This window comes from Callionymus lyra, chromosome 5 (assembly GCF_982586985.1).
Source record: "Callionymus lyra chromosome 5, fCalLyr1.hap1.1, whole genome shotgun sequence".
NCBI classification, from domain to species: Eukaryota; Metazoa; Chordata; class Actinopteri; order Syngnathiformes; family Callionymidae; genus Callionymus; species Callionymus lyra.
In genome coordinates, this window is record NC_141822.1 from 36,577,754 (window position 1) to 36,600,899 (window position 23,146).

General features: G+C 37.7%; 1 protein-coding gene across 1 annotated transcript; it reads left to right on the top strand.

The window, feature by feature from the left end:
- The first annotated feature begins 241 nt into the window (after positions 1-241).
- Positions 242-7,921, top strand: ddx54 (DEAD (Asp-Glu-Ala-Asp) box polypeptide 54). The gene is made up of 20 exons (XM_087792236.1): positions 242-467; positions 679-799; positions 872-942; positions 1,998-2,186; positions 2,258-2,307; positions 2,380-2,421; positions 2,487-2,582; positions 2,652-2,773; positions 3,048-3,109; positions 3,854-3,985; positions 4,052-4,262; positions 4,348-4,479; positions 4,653-4,874; positions 4,943-5,016; positions 5,076-5,276; positions 5,733-5,878; positions 5,944-6,057; positions 7,129-7,236; positions 7,321-7,445; positions 7,537-7,921. The coding sequence occupies exons 1-20, from the start codon at positions 354-356 to the stop codon at positions 7,791-7,793; spliced, it is 2,589 nt and encodes an 862-aa protein (XP_087648362.1). The 5' UTR covers positions 242-353; the 3' UTR covers positions 7,794-7,921.
- The last annotated feature ends 15,225 nt before the right edge of the window (positions 7,922-23,146 follow it).

Consider the following 23,146-nt stretch of genomic DNA (forward strand, 5'->3'; position numbering starts at 1 on the left):
GGGGGTAAGATTTTTATGACAATATTTATTGTTTTCCAAACATTGTGTTTACATTAAATGGAATGGAATGCATGTTTCTACTGGGTATTTAAGATTAATTTAATCGTATCCAAGCCATATAACTATAACACAAATAACAATGATCGATATTTCAGTTCAGTAGAAGTGACATTCCAGTCGGTTGGTGGCAGCAGTGAGTTCCGATCGCTGCGTACAATCCGTAGAAGAAGGTTCCCACGTGTTTATGACACGGCAGCACTCTACTGTTGTGGTCGGAACTAAATAACATATAAAAGTAACGTAAACAAGAATTTTATGCTGAACCCTTCCTGGAGGAGAAGGCAAACACTAGGATGGTTCGGAGAAAGAAAAGGCTGACCAAGAAGAAGATTCGCGATAAAGACACAGAGGCTGACTCGGACTCGGGAGATGTTGGGCTAGCAGCTAAAGTTGAAGACGATGATTCGGTGAGACAAACATATTATTGATAAACACGTTATTATAATATTGTATTTATACACCACATCGATACGTTCGTACGACTGTTAGCGGGAATAGTATAAATACATTAAAGTATAAAAGCATGGCCCTTCGAAATGGCAGTAGATGTGCATGAAAGAGTCACTATGACACACGCATGTGGTGCTAAAACAATCTCTTTTCTTCACGGCTTCTCAGGTGGGACTACCAAGTTTCATGGACACGTCTGAATGCCTCTCGGATGTGGAGCCCGACACCAGGGAGCTGGTTCGAGCTCAGAACAAGAAAAAGAAAAAGTCGGGAGGATTTCAGTCCATGGGTATGATCCGAGATTGGCCTCGTAGTTTTGATATTTCTGCTTAAATGTTTACTTGGATTCATCTCGCTATAGGTCTCAGCTACCCTGTGTACAAGGGTGTGATGAAGAAGGGCTATAAAGTCCCGACTCCCATCCAGAGAAAGGTCAGATCATCTGGAATTATCTCCCCACAATATAGTCTTTCATAGAATAACTTGAACGCACTAACCAACATAACAAAGAAACCACTTACTTTGTGTCTCCGTTTAAAGATAGATTTATATTGTCACCATTTCAAAATGTCAGTCTTCAGTAGTTGATACCAATAGTATGAAGTACATTTTTTTGATACTTTGATTAAAAAAAAGAAGTAATTTTAATCACACAACTTTATTAAATATCAAAATAAACAATCAAATAATTTTACATTTGTAGAGTGTTAATGGTACTTTTTTGCAATCTTAATTTGAAATTGGACAATACCAACACCTAATATACATTATATTGAAAGCCGTAATGAGCAGCCTTAAAAACCAACATTTTATTTAATGAATGCACACATAAATAACGAAACCTACAACTATAAAATTAGCTCGACACTGCAGAATGTTTAATGCCAAAGAGGAGCAGCATGCCAGTTGTTTAGAATTATTTTGGCTGCTACTACTGCTCAACTTCACCGAAGCCGAGCCCCGGCCTTGAAAGCTCTGGATGACTGCAACTTAAAACAACAAGCCTTTCCCTTACTTTGTCTTAAACTAAACAACTTGATTTTATTGTAACGGGGATTATTTCTTGTGTTGGAGAAGAAATGCATGAAAGGAGACATTGAAAAATGAATCGCATATTACTTTGTAATCACAAAGGGAATTTTTTTATTATTTCCCAAACGCACTCATCTCAAGTTGGTACCAAAATTACATCATCTTTAAGATGTATATCGTCATATCACCCATCACTAGTGATAGGTTGATGATACAGCATCGTGAGGCCTCGCCCCCCCCCCCCCCCCCCCAAAGATTTACTGTTTAAGTGTCTTTTTATAAATGTATAACCTTTGGTGGTTAATAATGAGCTGAACATACAAAACGTTAAAAAAACAGTCCTACGTGATTAAAAGTAAAGGCATACATGCTCACGCAACAGAGCAAGGATATTCATTTGCCAGAGAGGATGGACATTGTCATGACATAGTCACAAACATCTCTTTCTACCTTAGACCATTCCAGTGATTCTGGATGGCAAGGATATTGTTGCCATGGCGAGGACTGGAAGCGGCAAGACGGCTGCTTTCCTCATACCGATGTTTGAGAAGCTCAAGGCTCCACGGGCCCAAACGGGAGCCAGAGCCTTAATCCTGACCCCCACCAGAGAGCTGGCCCTGCAGACTATGAAGTTCACCAAAGAGGTTGTGTTTGTAGTATTCCACGTCATGATTGAACCTGCTGTTAAAACATTCTTGGGACGTGTGTTCTGTAGTTGGGGAGATTCACGGGTCTGAAGACGGCTTTGATTTTGGGAGGAGACCGGTTTGTGAACCATTTTAACTTTAAACAGAATCATTTGTCATGATTTTAACATTTTTTATATTTTCTTTTCAGGATGGATGATCAGTTTGCTGCCTTGCACGAAAACCCAGACATGTACGAAAAAGTTTGCTCACTACAAAGTGTTATAAAGAATCTAACTGGGTCTTACTCTATGTTAGAATCATCGGTACACCTGGTCGTCTCATGCACGTGATCCAGGAAATGAACCTGAAGCTGCAGAGCGTGGAGTATGTGGTGTTTGATGAAGCTGACAGGTGAGGAGGTCATTGAACAATAAATGATTTGCTCTTCTTTGTTGGATAATGATACATTTTATGTTGCAGGTTGTTTGAGATGGGCTTTGCTGAGCAGCTTCAGGAGATCATAAGACGGTTTCCTGACAGCAGACAGACGCTGCTGTTCTCAGCTACCTTGCCCAAACTACTTGTAGAGTTTGCGAGAGCAGGTGATGCTTCACACCAGACCTGTCGGCATGCTTCTTTATCTCCCAACATTCTTGTTTGTCCTCTCAACGTGTCGTACTTTACTTTGTTCTCCAAACATCTGTACATGAGCTGTCCTTTTTAAAATTGCAGCACTTCTAGCTGTGATTCTTTAGACTCTAAACTATATCGGCTGTGTCAAAACCACCGCCTGGGGTCCAGCCAGACCCACAAGTACATGTATACAAGTTCATTACCTTGACACACTGATTCACCAGCGTATGTCTTTGTTCCCAGGGCTGACAGAGCCAGTGCTGATTCGATTGGATGTAGACTCGAAGCTCAGCGAGCTAATTAAAGTGAGTAAAGGATATTCTGATTTTTCTCATAATGAGTCACGTTTATGAAACGTGAGTAAATCTATGCATATTTCCACAAAAACCTCCGGAATAATGAAAAAAGCTGACAACTCACATTAGGTTATAAAAATGTGTGTCATGATAAATCCCAATCGATTGTAAAGTGATGGCAGCCCATGGTAAACAGTTATTAGGATAAATCCCAGAGTTAAGAATATTAATTACTGGTGTAAGAAGTGAAGTTGTGACGGGTACAGGCAAAGTACAGGTAGGAGCTACTAAATATTAATCCTGTAAATTTTTCTCTGCTCGCGCTTTAAACACATTTGATCTACTTGTGCTTCACTGTTCGAAATGTTTTCCTGCATAGATTATCTCTCTGTCTTCTGGTTTTCTCCACTATTCAAAAACAGCACTGGGGTCCATTAATTATGACCCTGAAAAATTCTCTTTTTGTTTGGTTCCATCATGGAGATATTGTAATGACAACAGAAGTTCTTGAGTCTGTTTTTTTCAAAGTTCAATTTTTAGGCTGACAGTGTTTAAGTGCCACAAATAATAAAAAAAAACATTATTTTATCATTCAGGCTGCGGTAGTATGAAAGCTTATCAAGCCTGATGTTTGGGATTTTCAGTCGTAAAGCTTTCTCTATTTTTTTTTTAACTTGGATGTGCAAAGAAATAGAATTAGGGCTTTGACTCTTCAAAGTGGTTTGACACATTCATTTCTGCTCCTTTCACCAGCTCTCAATCTTCTACTTACGAATGGACGACAAACCAGAACTGCTGCTTCACCTTCTGCGGAACGTTGTGAAGCCTCAAGAGCAGACAGTCGTCTTTGCAGCTACCAAGCATCATGTGGAATATCTTAAAGAGGTAAAACTCCAGAACCTACCAATCCTGTTGAATAATAAATGAATAATTTTTGTTAAATTTCAACAGCTGCTGATGTCTGAAGGTATAGAGTGCGCCTACATCTACAGTGCTCTTGACCAAACGGCCAGAAAGATCAACATCGGAAAGTTTGTGCACCGTAAAGCCATGGTGCTTCTGGTGACTGACGTGGCTGCTCGTGGTATTGACATTCCCCTGCTAGACAACGTCATCAACTACAATTTCCCCTCCAAACCAAAGCTTTTCTTGCACAGAGTCGGTGAGTCAATCACATATTGTGCAAAAGTGGAAGTTGAAGAGTGAATGCATTGTACTGTTCTGAAATTGTTTTCTTCCTCTCTCAGGACGTGTTGGACGAGCGGGTCGAAGCGGCATGTCCTACAGTATGATCTGTCCGGATGAGATGCCTTTTGTGTATGACCTCCACCTCTTCCTTGGCAGGCCTGTTCGAATGGCCACAGTTGAGTCAACAAAAGGTACTACACACAGAAATCGTAAAGAATGTTAGCTAATGTTATTGCTTTTTATTTAAAAATGCATGACTTTAAACTACCCATGTACCCTCTTTTATGCACATAATTGCGTTTATTTGACATTGTTGACTAACGTCTTTTTTACCGAATTCTGAATGTGCTTTTGTCCTACTCAGATTCAGACGGCGTGTTAGGCAGAGTTCCTCAGAGCATTCTGGATGATGAAAGTGAAAACCTCATCGCAGCTCATGAAAAATCTCAAGACCTGATGAACCTGCAGCAAGTTTCTGAGAACGCCTACAAGCAGTATCTAAAGTCTCGGCCAGCTCCCTCGCCAGAGTCCATCAGACGAGCGAAGAACACAGACCTATCCTGCATTGCTGTCCATCCTTTGCTGGGTCAGTCCCAGTGACAAGAAAAAAGCATCAAGTTGGCCTCCTGTTAAAGCACATTCTTTGTTTTGCAGGGTCAGGTTTGGAGAAAACGGAGATGGAACGTCTTCAGCTCGTTGACGCTATAAAAGGCTACAAGTCCAAATCGGTGAGTCGCCTGAAACCTTAAGCATGTCTGTGCCTCTGATGACAGGTTTTCTCCTATAGACCATCTTTGAAATAAACTCTACCAGTAAAACTCACGCCAGTGAAGTGATGCGGGCCAAACGCTCCAAAGACTCCCAAGTGATGGACAAATTCAACAAACAAAGAAAAGATCTGGCGGCCAATCACCGCCTCCGTCTGCCAGTCAGCAGCTCCACCAACGAGGAGGAGTGCGGTCACACGGCGGAGGACGATGCGATACAGGTCACTCCCTTGTTTCTGTTGAATGATTACAGAGCTGCGTCCTCAGTGATGCCAAGGTTTTTGATCATTGTGGTAATGATAACTTATTGAAATCAATTCTTCCAGTCAACTTATGATTGGTATGGCTTTTCTGTCAATATCTTAGAATTATACTACACTAATAACTCTGGATGTTAACATTTTTTTCAAATGTTAACAGTTTTAAACATTGTAATTTTGGTGTGTTTATGTAAATGTTTCAGATAACATTCTCATTTGTCTTATTTGTTTTTCTACAATTTATTTAATTTTTCATACGAAAGCTCTGTTTAACAAAACAAACACTTTTTTTTTGCTGCTTAGAGATTTTTGTATTTGCATCGCTTCTCTTAAGTTGGAACCAGTTTACAACAGTAAAATGGAACAGAAGTCAAAAATAAATAAAGGTGTTGTAGCTTAACTTTTCTATATTTCCAGGTTGTGTTCTCTGAGGTTGTTGGTGGAAAAAGGAAAAACCATGACAATGAAAGAGAGTGGCCAAAACATAAGAAAAGCAGGATAAATGGGAAAGACAAGGAGTTCTACATCCCATATAGACCAAAAGACTTCAACTCTGAGATGGGGTGAGGAATTAACTACGTGAAACCTGTTCTTTGCTACTTCCTCTCCTGATGTTCTCTCCTGGCAGGTTGAGTGTAGGTGCAGATGGCAGTGCCTTTGAGCAGCAGGCGTCCTCAGCTGTCCTGGACTTGATGGGCGATGAAGGCGAGCGGTTAAACCAGCACAAGCACATGATGAAATGGTAAAGAATTTAGTTTTATGTGATTTAGTCTAAATACGCTGTGACATTATTGAATGTATCCCATTGAACCTATTCTCTAGCTCTAATGGAATATAATTCACTCGCCGTGAAGCTATTATTCTGTTGAAGCGTTTTGCGCTTAACATAAACATAAATGTATGTCATCCCTAATGAACAAACACACTTAGTATTTTTCATTTTAATTACATCCCATATTGATGCATCCCTTGTAGGTGTTCTTCGGAAACTCGCTGCAGGTTAATCAGGTCTAGAGAACTATCATGAGCTGCGAGGAAGTTTTCACCTTTGTGTCCAAAATGCTCTGAGGGACTCATCCAATCACGCCGCCTGAATCCAAGGTCAATCTAGATGAAAGTCATGCATATTTAAATATAAAATGCAATAACATTAGCTAATAATAAATAATCTGCAAATAAGTTTTTGGCAAATACATTTTATACATTCAGGCTCAGTTTCAATGTTGTTTGTGATCTCAAGCTAGTCTCATAAGTAAAGCTCTTTTGATGCTGTCGGGCGTTTGTCCATTTCAAACAAAACCCATCTGGTTCTCTTGGATGAGTTTAGGAAGTATTGGCTCAATTTGGTGTTTGATACTATTTGATACCCTGGTTAACTTTGTAGTACAAAACTTTATTTAATAAAGCAAAATGACAATAATTCACATTCAAAGAGTGGTGATGCAAAAATAAACAAAACCTGCTACTATACATTTAAAGTGTTGAACAGCCTTCTAGTATAATGACAAACTTTCAAACATTTGTCTTATAAATGTACAAATGGGAAAATCAACCAATATACTTCCAAACAGTGGTGATGAGCAGCCTTAAAATGGGTTTTGAGGGTTAATAATCCTCTTCAGAGTGCGTCTCACATATTTTCTTTGAAAAACTTTTATTTTGTGACGAGATATTTAGGCAATCCCTCGAGTTCTAATGGGGCTTTGTTTTTGACATGGAAATCTGCATGATCATTTAAAATGTATTTATAGTTACTTCATGAGTCCTGCACGTGGGCCCCAGTTGTGTTTAAATGCACATTTTGTGTTTCTAGGGATCGGAAGAGGAAACGCTTTGTCAGAGACGCAGGAAAGGATCAGAAGAAGAGGATAAAAACTGATGGTGGCCAAATCATCCAGAACAAAAAGAACAGGAAGAACTTGTATCTTTTAGTATTGAGTATCATTACATGTCAGTTGTCAACGTCCAAACATGCCTGGTCTTGTGATGCTTAACTACATGTCAGTTACGAGGAGTGGAAGAAAAAGTACAAGGTGGACGATGCAGATGGTGGCTCGGATGAGGAAACGGGACCAGCAGGAAGAGGAAGAAGAGGTGGAGGAAGGCCTGGTGGAGGAAGGCCTGGTGGAGGTCAGTGTCACATGCTATGTGCTTTTAATCTTTTTACAATGCAAAGTCATTGAATGGATACAGGGAACTTACAATGAAGATGTATTTGTAGGTCGTGGTAGAAGTCGAGGTGGTCCCCCTGTTCACTCAGGACCCAAGAAAACACCTGATGGTAACAGGATAAAGTCGGAGCTGAAGACTGGCGAGCAGATATTGAAAGCTCGCAAGCAAAACCAGAAGCAGCATTTTGTCCAGAGCGGCGGCATCAAAAAGCTCCGTTCAAAGAACAAAAGGTTTCTGGGTGAAATGAATAAGTCAGGCTTTGGGCGGGGCGGTCAGAAGAAAGGAAAAATGAGGAAGAAACTGTGAGTTGATGTGCTTCATGAGACCAGACCTTCAACTTTTAAATGACCATTTTCTCAGTATTGTTTCTTTTTTTTTTTTTAAGTACATGTACCTGCTGGAAAATACACATTAAGTAAAGGGTGTAAAGGTCTTATTTGTCTTCCATTACTGGTGTAGTAGTTTCAAAAGTGTCAGCTCTTCATCTTTAACCACAAAATTGTCAATAATACCTGTGAACAATCTTAGTTGGCGTCAATATGCTTCATACAGACGATACTAAATCAACATTTTTTTTATCTTCTCACAAACCTCAAGAGGAAGAAGAGGTTTGATAAAACGTATATTTACACTAGGAACAATTCTTGTTGATTCTGGCATCAGGATGAGGGATGAGAACTTAAAGCTTGTGAAGGAGCTGATTTAAATTTTCTTTTGTTTATTAAAATATAATTCATTGTATCGTTAGTTAATTTATGCATCTATGTATTAATGGACATAACAAGTAATGCAGGCATTGACTTTAACCTTACTGTTTTTATGTACTTTATTTGAAAACCTCCATAAGAAGAAGGTCAAAGCTATACACATTTTATATGCTGCTGATCTTTATTGTGTAACCATATACCACTACAAACATGCACTGGGTTTTCTGGAATAGAAAAGTAACTTGGGGTAATTATTGATTTATAGCATTATAAACCTGTCATCACAATGACGTATAAGCTTCATAGCGGTTTTAATTATCATTACACCCAAATGTGAAATTTATTTATTTCAGATGTTAAGAGAATAGAAAGGCTTTATTCATCCCCATTCTGTGGAGAAATTACAATTTTACTTTAATAAATCATTTAGAACCGACATTTCAGATAATCGCTTGATTAACTGATCATCTTTCATATTAAATAATCCTTGCCTTTCATTAAAATTCACGTGATCGGCTTCTTCAAGTCAAGTCAAGCCTACACTCGCACTGAGAAAGACAGAACCATCTCGATGGTGCCAGCTAGTCTCTGGTCCCAAGGCCAGACATCTGTGTCAGTCGATTGATAAACAGATTCTCTATGATTCTCTCGATGAAATAAACTAAGGTAACTTTCCACAGCCACCACGTGGCACAGCATCTTAGAAGACAATTGTTTAGAGTTACTGAACAATCATACAAGTGGACATTACTGTACTAGAGGCGTTCCCCTGAATATTCATAGGATAAAAGATGAGCCATTTGTTTAGAAGTTTGCGCTTGGCACTTGAAGAGTGTCTGCGATAGTTCTTTGGTTTGCCGAGGCCAATGAATCATGTAAGTTGTTCTGACTTTTGCATATTTTCCTTTCAACTCATTCCTGTGTCTGTGTCCTTCTTTACCACCACCAGCCATTATCTGGATAACAATCTAAATTCGTTTTAATCAATAGTTCTGGCATAAATTAATTAACTAATAATAAAAAAGATGAACAAACATGGATTTTAAACAGTGCATGGCTGTATGACTAATAATGAAGGATTTTAAGACAAGAACGTTGTGCTGATGCGCTCTTAATTTGAAATCCGGAAGTTTATTTCCTCCTTCTGAACGTGTTCCGGGAAGTACCGTAAAGTTTCCTGCTCAGCGCCCACTTATATAAATGGGGCCCTGCCGCCCACCGGGTTTTAAATAGTGCATTATTTTGCATCCTGTTCTGAAGAACGTTAGTAAACAGTTTTTAACAAAAATTGAGCTTAATGGGAACTATTTAAAAAACGAAATCAACTTACGTAAGTGTATTATTATATACCGTAAAATATAAATAATATAAAGATGCAATTAATGTGTTAAAAAATCCCATGAAGGACCTTCTGCAGTGAGGCTCACATGTAAGTATCTGTTTGTTGATTTGTATTTTCTTTCCATAATATTACAGTAGAGGCCTAACATTTGGACACACCTTCTGGGCGGATTTAAAGTTTTTGCCGGTAAATGGAAGATGCATGGTGGAGATGACAAGGTTAGAATGCTTTATTAACTATTCTATTATTATTATTGTTCCAGTCAATCAAAAGTGTAACTCATGCCACAGGCATTTCCAACAAATGTGAAGTTTGTTTTGATGGTAAAATACTATAACTTTTGCTTACCAGTTGTGAACAACTTGTATTGGAATAATAATAATTGTCGATTGAATTCAAGCGAATACTTGTGACTTTTAAAAGGAATTCATTGGAACATTCTTTTCATCAATATAAAATTATTTTATGTAATATACTTAACTATATAAATTTAAATGTATTTCAGGAAGCATTGATATTATTGTTGATATTGATTATAAATATCAGAATCAAAAGCTTTTATTACCAGTGTTGAAAACAACATAGGTTTTTTTTTGTGATTGTCAGTTCAGAATAAAAAGAATGAAATAATAACACAAAAAAGAAACAATAGAAAAACAGAACTGAGCACCAAGGCAGTCATTCTGCTGCACAGTTAGAAGATGAACATGGAACCAGAAAGTGTTAATGCACAACAAGGCAAATATTTGTATTATTTGACATTTTTAACAATGTAAAACTTTTATTGTATCTATTTTATTATTACTGTTGTTTATTTCAAAAGGGTTTTTCTGAGTGACTTGGAGTAGGTAGTCACCAGTTTCCCTCCGTAGTGTGTTCGACATGTGTTATATTTTGTCTGTGTTCTTGTGTTTTTTACTTTATTCTGTGCCCTTTGTTTGGTTGTATACACTAATAACATTACACGAATATCTGTTTATAACTATTATAAAATATTCAATTGCACTCATGAAGAAGTTGCTAAAAGCAAATATGTATTTTAAAACAGACATTGGTAAAGTATATTGGATATGTAGTTATATAATTTACCCACAAGATGGTGCTCTTAACATCTACGTTAGTTGTTTATTGCGATCAATTTTGTTATAAAAACTATTAAAAACAATGAATGTTAATATACCATTTGAAACGTGTTTTCCATACTTTCTTGTCTTCAAGGCAAGTGTTATTATTTTCAAAGTGATCAAAACACATGATATCAATCGACTCCGGTCTGCATTTACAACTTCAATAAAAGCACATTGTTGGATTTCAGTGAGAATACATCTGTTTTCTGAACATCATCGGTCAATTGATTGAGAACCATTCCAAAATGTTTTTTATTTCTGAGATGTAAAATGTAAAAAATAAAGGTACTTATAATTTAAGTTAAGGTGTATGAAATCAGGCACCTCCATCGTGAAATATACGTTTGCTGTAGTTGTACATTGTTTTAGAACCATCAAAACAATAACAGTAGAACGGGATTTGCAGTTTAGCAGCACACAAAGACTATCTTTTAAACAATCAGTATTTTTTCACAATAGCGTATGAGGTTTCAACAATCATTCTAAGATATTTTACATTTCTGAACTAGTCCTTTATTCACAGTAGATGTCTAGCAATTATCAGCATTATTATTATTTCCCCCCAAAAGCGCAACTATTCCTTTATAGCACACATTTGACTTTTATATATATTTATATTTTAATTTATCCTTGTTTACTTTAACATTTTTCTTTGTGGAAACATCTTTTCCTATCATAGCAACGGTTTATTTTCAATTCTATCTGTCCTATGATTTGATAGTTCCTCACAACAGGCCAATCATGTATTTATTAATATTAACCTTTGCATCATATAAATTATACTAATTTAAAATGACTTATATATTTAATTATAGTATTGTATAGTTTTTAATTATAGTATTGTGTCATGTTGTTTATTTTAGTGAAAGTCAACTTTGATAATCTTAATACGTACTTTTATATATTTTTTAAATTCATGACCTCAGATTTGAAAGGGATACCAATGTATTGAAGTCTTTCATACATTTCATTTTCTCAATCTTCATCCACCATTAAACGTAGCGATCCACATGTCTTATTATCTGCTAATTCATTTCTTGCCAACAACAGTCAATCGTCCTGCAGCTCAAGTCTCAGAATTGCAGTCGGCCAATAAGAAAGGAGGAAACACGGTGCTTCCTCCATCTGGTTGCAGTTAAAGTTGAGCTGTTTCCTGATGATACACATATATGCTATCATAGGTTTTTCAACCTGCTGTCGCCCTTATGCACAAATCTGCAGCACCCATAGGGCTGCTTTGTATGAAGAAGAAAATGGTGGTAGGTGACTGGCGATGTCAAGTATTTGGCCCAAACAGAACAACCTCGCCAGATGCATGAGATGGAGGGTCGTCACAGATAATGCTTGAGAGAACATCATTTAAATCAGAAATTTAAATGATTTCCTCTGTGGATTTGAACGCTTGGACAAAAAAATGATGACGACAACATCTACTACATCTCCAGATCCAAGGAAAAGTTTGTACGTCTTGTATTGAGCCTTTTAGGACATGGACTCGGCCCATTTTACTATTCTGTCTACAGGGTTAATGACTACACTAACCAGGGCTCGCTGGTAAAACATATTCAATGTTTGTGCCAGTACATCCATCTGATTATATCTTTGAAAGAAACTGTCAAATGAGTGCAAATGAAAAAGAACAATTAAAGTTAAATTAAAATGTCGAGACCCCAAGATCATAATCAGAGAAGACGCTTCTCCAATAATGCTGCGGCGTGTATGATTGTCTGAGTCACTGAAACGTGTCGTCACTGATAGGCTCAGCAAACAAGAGCTCCCAGATAGACCTGAAATGACGAATGACCACCCAAACCAAGATTATATCATTACTGTTGATGGCTATCCCAGCAGCCGCCACTGGCCCCAAGATGCTATCAGATTTTTGGATGACATGGCCCTTTACTTCCATCCCAAAATGTTAAGGTCATGTCACAATATAGAATATATATCTTGATATTTTTTAATTTGAATTTGAAACTAAGTGAAAATAATTGTGCCGGTAAAAGAAATTGTGTGGAGAGTATTTGTTGTCAGTTACTTATCACTGGTTGGGACCTTGTCCAATAGTTTACTGCAGACTTTCTCTCCATATGGTCTGTGTTGTTGATGTGAAAAAGAGTCACTATCATTAGTTGAGTCTAGTGCTGGATGCTTTGAACAGCATCAATAAAAACAATCACTATTTCACTGGCTTTCTTTTTTTTTACATTGTTCAGTGTAAAACACTTCCTGCTTTAGTGAAGTGAGGCTGCCACATGAGCCTTTACTGGCTGATTTACTTGTGATGTCGGTCCAAACGTGGACGTTTCCCCATGTGTTGTTTTTTCAACCATTTTTTCCTCTTTTGACAGGCCTTCAGTGTTCACACTGACTCACACATGTTTGTGTCCAGCTAGAAAAACATTACGTCACTAATTTTCCTTTTTTTTAATTCATTTATGTATGTCGTACTATGTAGTTTTGTCAATACGATTACATTACTAATTTTATAGCTGCATACATTTTGAACATTTACAGTATATATTGCACAGCTCTACAGTAGAACACACACCATTAGAAATGTAACCCAACTCCTGACTATTTTGTAGACCCTCACCTCTTGACCTTCAAAAACAGTATTTCTTTAGCTCCTTTAGTGTGCCTACAAAAGATTTGTTTAAGATCTAGGACGTCTATTCCTCTCATAATGATGATTGAAATGACATGTCATCATGCTTTCTTTTTTAATTCAAGACATCATCAATTCACAGAAATAAGACAAAAATGATTCTTACAAAGTGGCAAAAGTAAGTCGATAGTGTCAATAACTAATGAAACATTAAAATGGATGGAAATAAATATTTGTCTATGATGTCAAACTAATAATTTTGATCTTTAATCTAATCTTTAATCACAAATATATTAGTGCAACGATGATGGGAAATATTTTTTCCCAAAATTTGTTTTTAGCACCTATTATTAGGTAGATTTTTGTTAATTGACTAGATAAGGTAGGAGTTCAAGCAATCTTTTTCTGAGTGGAGGATGTCATGGGCCTAGCATCAGGTGAAGAGACGTACTTTTTCACTAGTCAGAGATGGCAAAGAGGAATAAGTTTAATGCTTCTTCATCCTATCTAGCAAAATATTGAGGCTTGTGTCATCTAACAGTCATCAGACCAAATATTCCCACTTAATACAACGGCAAAATGTCTGTCTCCAATGCATAGATGTCTCAGATATGAGTTCATTCTCCAGCAGATAGAGTCCAGCGGTCGCCTCATATCCTGTCATCTGAAAACAAATGCTAACTTGCCCCGTGACTCTTTCCCTCCCACAACTGTCTCCAGAGCTTTATCTTTATTTAGGTTCCCAGGATTGCCACAGCGTCCACTCGAGATATCGCCAAGAGCCTTCCTACTTGATGAAAGTGGAATAGAAGCAATAGCTGGCACTTATAGCAGGACCCTGCTCACTGTTGTCTCACCCACACAGCTACATTGATTTCTGGCTTTCTGATTGAAATTGGTAACTCTAACCTTTTTCTGCTGATTTTATATGTAGCTATTTATAAAAAATATAAGTAATTCCAAAACTAACTCTAGATTAACTCTTTATAATTCAAACCTGAAATTTAAATTAGTTGATAGAAAACATAAGATGCAATGTCCTTTAAGTAATTCAGAATCAAACATTAAAAAAACAGTAATAAAAAAAATAAAGATAGGAAAACAAATTAAAAGGTTATCAATGAAATGATAACGTGAAACAACAACGGAATTTAAAAAAAGGTAATAATTTAGCGTGTAAAATGTTTTCAGCGTTTATGTCGACATCAGATTCTAAATTTCCTTTTTTTTATATGACTGCTATACATACTTGCCAATTAAAGTTGTGTGTTTCTTTAAATGCTTTGAATAACTATTTTCTGTGGACCGTGTATCTCTGTTAGCTATCAGACTATTATCTGCTCGTGGAAATGCGTGCAGTCTGGTACCTTGTGTCCTCTGATGATAAAGCCGCTGCCTTTTCTCAGGCTATCACTCACCAGTCATAAGGGCACTTGAGGAATGACAAGGCCAACATGACTGACATTTAGTTGCTCTTGTCTCAACAATTTTAATTTCTCCAGCGTAAGGAGAAACAAAAACTGCTGACAACTCGTGAAGGTTTCCTCTATGCCGCGTGTCAGTGGGCGGAGCCATGATGTCACAAAGTCACTGGCCGGATCAGCACAGTTTTTGCTGCAAATGATTCCACTTCTCAAGCACTTGTCTTGGAATCTGTTGAAGTTGTTTGGAAGAACCAAGCCCACAGATACTTGGACCAGTCCTGAAATTAGCTTGATCCCAAAGCAGGATGTCTCGGGGCCTAATTAGTGAAGAAAATCTGTACTGGGGCTTTATTGGCTCCAGACCACCTCAGGAAAACTGAATGGGAAGCAGACATCAAGGCATTCTTTCAAATGCTGCTCGAACAAATGGAAAATAAGTCTACCGTCAAAAAAATAAAAACAAACTCTCTTAAATCTCTGTTCTTCTTTAATCTGGTTCACTTTCGATTTAGCGGACACTTAATGCCTAATCCATCTGAAACCAGCTCCATGTGCTTCTTTTGACATGTGCCCCCTCACTGTGCTGTCCATCATCCTTCTCATTTGTAGACGTTACTGAAGGCTTAAATGGCCGGACAATCAATCGTTCAGCAAAGTGACGGTCACTGTTGTTGGGACTTAATTACGTATAGCACATACATCTATGTGCCCTATTATAATCCTTTCCTTTGATAATGAAGTGAGTTTCCAGATTAAACCGACGACTGCCATTTATATTGTGACGTCCCCCCAAAAGAGCCGTGTCTGCCCTGGAATCTGTTAGTCCTGTCATGCTGTAAATCTGGACACACTCATTCAGAATGTAAAGACATTCAAAGGGGTTGCTAGCAAGTATTTCCTCTGTGCTATAAAGTGAAATACAGTCTGCACATTGATGGCCCCCTCTTTTTTCAGTTTTGCACCTCTTTTTGCTTTTTATTGGCCTCAGCTCCACACACATTACATATTTTAAGATGCTGGAACCACAGGCTCTAAAATAGTCTGTGTTGGGTTGTATGTTTTAAAGGACTGGCATCCACAAAGACACAGAATGTACCCAGATGTGCATATTACGAGTGAATCTGATTTAACAAAAACCTTTTTTTGTGTCAGGGATCAGTTTAATGAAGGTATCAATTTCAAAGGGTGTCTGATAAATCGAACAAAAGAGCTTTATACCCACAAGAAGCATGAGACAGCAAGTTTCTGAACCATTTCTTGACCATCGTAGACGGGCTGTTACAAATAGCTTTAGCTTAAGAGTGAATGTCCTGTTTTTCAATCACAAATCCGTTATCAACGTCTGTTATACTGTCAAAGACCACTAGAATGTATATTTGGTTTCAGAAGTGGGAGAATTGAGGGCTTTAATATTTTATATAAAAATACAAATACCATTCACCGAATTGAAATGCTAACCCACTCACTAAATGAAACAGCAATTTTTGGACGGGGAAGGTATGGTCACGTCGTTTTTAGGTGTTTGCCAATGCTTGCAAACACCTTGAAATTCTGTCCATTTAAGTGTTCACATTCTAGTATGGTGCCACTGGACACTAGATCTGGATTGAAAGAGAGTTATTTTTGGGGATGTTCATGAGCTCGTACCGCGAGTCAGAAAGCCCTTATAAAGTGCTTCTCTTTGGGCAGGCGGAAAGTGGGTTATCACCGTCACTCCTGGACGGAGCCCACTCATTTACATCCAGTCAACACCTTCCCACTCCTCTCTGGGACGGATCAGACTGCAGCTCCCTGAAGTGACCTTTAGCAGACAATGCATTCTATCTTTTAACGGTTATTTCTTTAAAGATATAAAATGACACGCATGAAAATAATAATAAACAAATCTCACTTTCCTCTTCCTCGGTCACACACCTCATTTGTCTCCGAAAATAATCACATTAAAGTGGGAGGACTCCAAAGACAAACTTCGGATAACAAGATGACAATGTTTGTTTAACCAATTTATTCTTTGAAATCTTTTTTTTAATTTTTAACATCCTCAATCTTTAGTAATAATTCATAAAAAAAGCTTGATCTGGAATTCTAGCGAAAATTCTGCAAACAATTGAGAACATACTCAAGCACACAGTTATATACTGCTTAAAAACCACTCAACTTCATAGTTGTGTGGCTGCGGAGCTTTTCAACATGAACAGACCAAAAATATCACTGTTTAGATGTTCTAAAAATGAAGAATACACGGTGGAGTTCAGTTGAGTCTGATTTCACAATGCTAGCACTGAGATGGTTTTAATGTATTCATGATAAGAAATATTCATTTATCCAAATGATTTAAAATGTTATTTTTTCTAATTGAAACCCTCCAAAAAAGAAAGGATAACAATTGGCTTATTGCATGGAATATACAATAAACTGTCAAAGACCAAGAATAGTTACAATCTCCACCAGAAAATGTAAGAGCTGGATATTTATCCTTTCACTGGATAACATGAGGAAAAAAAGTCGACGATACTTATAACGTATGAAATTTTTGGACGCACCGACTGACTCCGCTTATCTCATGATATTATTATTATATTAAGATTTATTTTGTATCATTGGTTCATATCCATCCAGCTGTTTCAGATTTTGTTTTGTTACTTGTTTGCATACGTTCTTTTGCATAGAAGGTATTTATTTATCATTTTCTAAGCTTGGAGTGGACATTTTCGTTCACCCAGCCCAAGAGAAAAGTGGATCAATAAGTCTACTTTTCTCTCCATTTTCTTTGTGGAAATAAGACGCATCTGTTTCTCATCTGCATCGAGGTTTTTTACCACAAGATGGAGGTAGAGACATTTCTCAAGGGCAGTCATTCAGAAACTCACTGGGATCTTGGGTAATGAAGTGACTAGTTATTGATGTAAGTAAGTAAGTCGTTTATATTTGCTCATTGATCCCCGTCTTGAGTGATATAAAAACGGCCAATAGTACCTGCCGACTACTAATAAGCCTCTACCCAGATGCTGAGCTCATTACCTTCACATTTCAAGTGATGTAGAATTAAGAATAGGCTTCCATGACGACAACAAGGGGAACAGACGTGTTGTAACCTTTTCCACAAGTAGAACTAACTGCTGTGATTGGTCAAAGAAACTTCCCCCATCTTTCTCTCCCTCCTGTTTTCTTCCTCCCCCATCACGCCAGACCTTGGGATGGCACGCAAAGTTCCTGACCACCAATCCACGCATGGCGCCAATAGTATACTGTTTGTGTGTGTGAGTGTTTTGGCTCTTTGAGGGGGGGGGCGAATACCCCGGAAATGTTCTGTAAGTGTGCAGTGGACAGGGCCCAGACAGGACGTGACCTCCAGGAGGAAGCCTGGCCAACCCAATAGGCCAAGTAGCTATCAATCAACACCTATTGTCCCACCCCTGAAAACTTTACTACTTCAAACACAAGAGTACTAGTGAACTTTCATAACCTCTCTCCCACTTTTATGAATGGATCTAAATTATTCATGATTTCATTGTGTGCATGTCAGTAAGAGTCAAGAAGGAAAGAGTCAAATACATTTTTCCAGTGTTAACGCCGAGTGGTCTGTATGTGAAACGAACAAAAAGGTTAATTGTGGATAACTACAGTAAAAAAAACCCCCAACTATTTTGATTAGTGCATTAAGAAAGTTAATGTATTTGTAAATAAAAAAGTAGACGTAAATTCTACAAAAAATGTTTACAATAATAATGAAATAATACAACAATAAAATCAAAATTATGATTTCATTATTTATTGTTTGTTGCAAAAAAAACATTATTAACACCTAGATATGTAATAATATTTAACGTAATGAATTATATTTATTAAAGGCCGTAATTTATACCTAAAATATGTGTGTTGGCATCTACTTTTGTTATCAGTTTTATGAAAAGCGTATCACTGAGCCTTCAAACTAAAATAAAAAATGCAGTTGATTCTGTCGCATTTATTATCATGTGTATTTAAAACGTAACAATCTAAACTACATCTAACTAGTTGTTTGTATCTATGTCAAATTAGATGTATAATAATAAATACAAACTGCTTTCATTGGTCAAGGTAGTTTTCATGCACATGAAAGCTATGACTATACGTACATTGGGTACCTTTCCTTTTCAATCCTCTCATAAAAATCAAATAGTTTGTCTTATGTAATGTCAGTCCTTTAGAAGTATTACAAACTACAATGAAACATTTTCATCAGCATCCACTTCAGATCAAAGCTGCAAGCTCACTTTACTCCCCTGCAGACTGTCTTCAGTCAAACCTGCGCTGCGGACGAACACATGACCAACAGGTCAGCATGCAGTTCAGCTGAGGGTAAAGACCAAGGCCCGGATGTGACCCAGCCCTGCCACTGAGCTATTTGCTTCATTAACTATGGTCTTCATTTAATTACGTGTGTGGAAAAACTTTCACCGGAAGGACCCACAACAGAGGATGAGTAGTTACGGACAAATGTCAGTAGTTCCCCCACATCTTTGGGGAGAAACAGGACTGAAGGTGCAAATTAACAGAGCTGTCAGTGCTTCCTTGAAGTGAAGTGAACTTGCCGATAAGCAGAGTTACTGGTCATCTGCCATCTGGACCTTGTTCTCCTAAAGAGCGTACCTAAATATGTTTGCAGAAGTCCAACAGATTAAAATAACCAAAATGAATCTAGTTTCTTTAAGTAATCAATCAAGAATATAATTGTATTGTGCACACACACACACACACACACACACACGCACGCACGCACGCACGCACGCACGCACGCACACACACACACACACACACACACACACACACACACACACACACACACACACACACACACACACACACACACACACACACACACACACACACACACACACACACACACACACACACACACATTTAACAAAATCAGGTTCAAGCACTACAAAAAGGCAGCAGGTGAGTTTTCTTTTTCTTCTACCACAATGGAAGGAGTAAGTAATAGTATCTTTTTTTATTTGATTGAGTGTGTATTTTTATTTTTTTGGTGCTATGCACAGTACTGTTGTAGCATGGACATCTTTTGTTGAAATTTTGACTGATTTAGATAAATACATTATATTTTCATCACTCTTCAGCATTGGTCTTGTTTTGTATTTTAGTATTGTATAGTTGCACTTTCTCTGTGTACTTCATTTACATTACTCAATTAACTGAGCAGTAGAATTGCTAGTGTTTTAGGTTAAGCGCAGCAATGTGTAACTGGTTCAGACCGAATTAAGTCACATGAAACTATTGCATTTTCATATGGGTAACAAAATATATATATTTTTTAAAGTAGTATATAGTTTTTACAGTGTAGTAGTGTTTAATTTTGCAAAGGATCTGAGGTGTTCTGCTAATTGTGGGTATGCTTGTACTAATTGTGTGTAGTGTTTTAAAAAACTGTGCCCTCTACTCAAAATTAAGATTATGCAATTGAAAAAAACTAAAGTAAACTGTTTTTTACTTTTAAAGCGTAAAATTGGTTTCTCTGAAATACTTTCTGCTTGCAATGATTCAAGGTCTACAACTGAATTTCTTTTTCTCTTGAACAGCAGCTAATGCGCTGCAGGATGGAGTAGCTCATCTCGTGCAGGTGATCAAGCATCATTCTTTCATGAGGCTGTGAGTGTTCAGGAGAGACGCTGGATCTCCTCTGCTGCTTCTGCCAGCAATACATCCTGCTACACGTTGAAAAACATGACAACTGCACTCCCTTCCAGCCCCGTGCACCTGAGCACATTTCTCTTTCTCGTGACATGATCACATATCGTCCCCGACTTGCCAGGCTTGATGACTTAGAGCGAGAATGAAAATAATAATACACGCATCCTCTTCATCGGGCGAGATATGGCTAGAGTTATGTGTTGTGGCAGGATTGTTCAGGAAACTTAAGGAACCTGCTTGTAGCCTATTTCAATGAGGAGAGATCATGTCTCAGCTATAACACTACTACCAAACATGGTATTGAAGAACTCTTCCAGCAAGTAGGTGGTGTTCCTTGAGTGCCAGAGGTATGGGTGGAAGGAGCCTATTGAGGTGGTGCTGCAGTGGGTTTGCAGCAGTGACGTGTGGTGAGGTTCATGGTTGGTGAGGCCCTGACTCTTTTAGTGTCAGTCTTACGTATATAAATGAAGTATATAAATCCAAAAGAGTAACTTATTCACTTTCCTACTGGTTATTTCATATCTAAACAGAATTATTCACACATAAATGCACGCACTCATACACACACATGGTCTTGGGTGAAATTTTTAAAAGACTGATGACCTTACCTCCATGCCAGTTATAGCATACATCTGTCATCTTTGAAAATATTATATGACTAAAGATAGTTTGGAAAAAATACGATTTTTTTGTGGGGTATTAATCTACATAGATCATTGATTGTGGATAAATATTGATTTATAGCATCCTAAACCTGTCATATTTGACATTGACGTAAGAGTTAAAGCTGAAATATATTAGTTTTAATTATCAATTTATTTAAAATTCTATATTCAAAATCTTGAACCTCCCAAATTTAATGATCTGAGACCTTTCAATTGGCTGAAAATCCCAATCTAAATTTGTTTTAAATAATAAATAGATGAAATGAATGAACTGATAAATAATTTTGAAAAAGATTAGCAAACTTGGATTTTAGAGAGTATAGAATATGACCGTGATAATAAAGGATTACAAGGAATGTTCAGCGGGAACTCTCCTGATTTAAATTTGGCTTTAGAGTGAAGAATCCCGAGTGATAAATTGAGAGAATTTTATGTCATAATGTCTGTATTTGTATAAAAAAAGTTACGATGATCCGATCACACATTGTTTGTCGTTGTAGACTCATTGCTGTCAGTAAAGACGGACCCACCTTATGTTGCTCCTGATTGGTTAATATTGCGCGGTTGCTTCCATGGTAGACCCGCCTTTTGTTTCTTTTGATTGGTTAATGTGTCGTGGGCCTTCTGTGGTCAATATAAGCGTGACATAAACAAAGAATATTTTATTTAAGGACAAAATGTAGAATATAAATATTCTATTGCATTTTTCTTAGTCGTATCTCTTTTTTATACGATTGAGATTAAAACCATTTCTGCTCTTACCTTTATCTGTAAATAAAGTCCATGCACCTTTCCTTCACCACACACACCTCTGTTACTTTGTTGTAAAAGTCCACCTTATTTCCTTTAGTTGAAAAAGTCTCTCCGCCTCAATGGAGATGTGGCATAGTTGGTGGAGGCTCATTAGTGTGTGCCTCAAACTTTGCCTTTTAACTGCAGTTGTATTTTCGATCAGTGAAACTAAATAAAAACCTTACAAACATTAAACTTTAATGGTTAAAGGCATCAGCCAGACAAACGATCTGTTAGCATTTTATTGGTGACATTCAGAGATACGTCAACAGGCGCACATCAATTGCAGCAGTTTGTGATGGATTGCGCATTGAGAGGTGAGGCACCTTCCTACCCTGATCGCACATCCCTCGTTCGCAGGCAAGTCCTTACACCTGGTCGTGGTGCTCGAAGGGATTTGTGGACTGCAAAGGCGAAGACCCATCAAGGACGTCCTGGAAGCGGCGAAAAAAAAGGCATGGTGATGGCTCTGGTTAAAGATGGGGGAGATGTTACGCGGACACAAGTCGGGGTACTGATAACCCCTGACTGGGTTGGTTTGGTTAGGGTGTGTTGTTAAGACACACATAATGATCATGAAAGAATCACTAAGGATGTCCTCAGGTTGCATCATTAGGCGTGTCACAGACTCATCCAATAATAGTCAATTGGCCATTTCAGGAGCTGTAACTAAACTTCTGCAAAGAGAACTGGACAAGCCTGAGTGATTTCAGTGCTGGTAAAAAAGTGATCATAGAAGGGATCAAACTTGTTTCTGCAAGGTCAGAATGCAGTGGCCTTGATTGGTGGGTATAAAAACGATTGATTGGGTGTTGTTATAAGATGGTAAAAGTACTTGAAGATCAAAGATCTAGAAAATGTGATATTGGAACATATATCGCTGCTTGGCTGCAGTTTTTTTTTTTTTATACAGGGACTACTTGTGTGGTCCCAAACTGCTATTCAACAATAAATTAATGCCGTACAGACTTTATTGGTGTTTTACAAAATAAAAATAATGATTTAAAAAATGAAAACTAGACTGTTCTATAGTTGCTGTGTTTCCAAGAGACATGGTGGGAGATCAACCAAACATGAGACTTTCTCTCTCTCTTTCTTTTGCACAACAAATGCACATGCAACATGTATCATAGGTTACACTATTTTGACCAGGGGTGTGTATTGGCAAGAATCTGGCGTTACAATACGTATCACGATACAGCGGCAACCATATGAGACATTGCAACATTTTGCGATACTGTCGGAACAATGATTATTTGTAAAGTACTTGACTTCGGTGTTGCAAAATTTACAGACCCCGTGG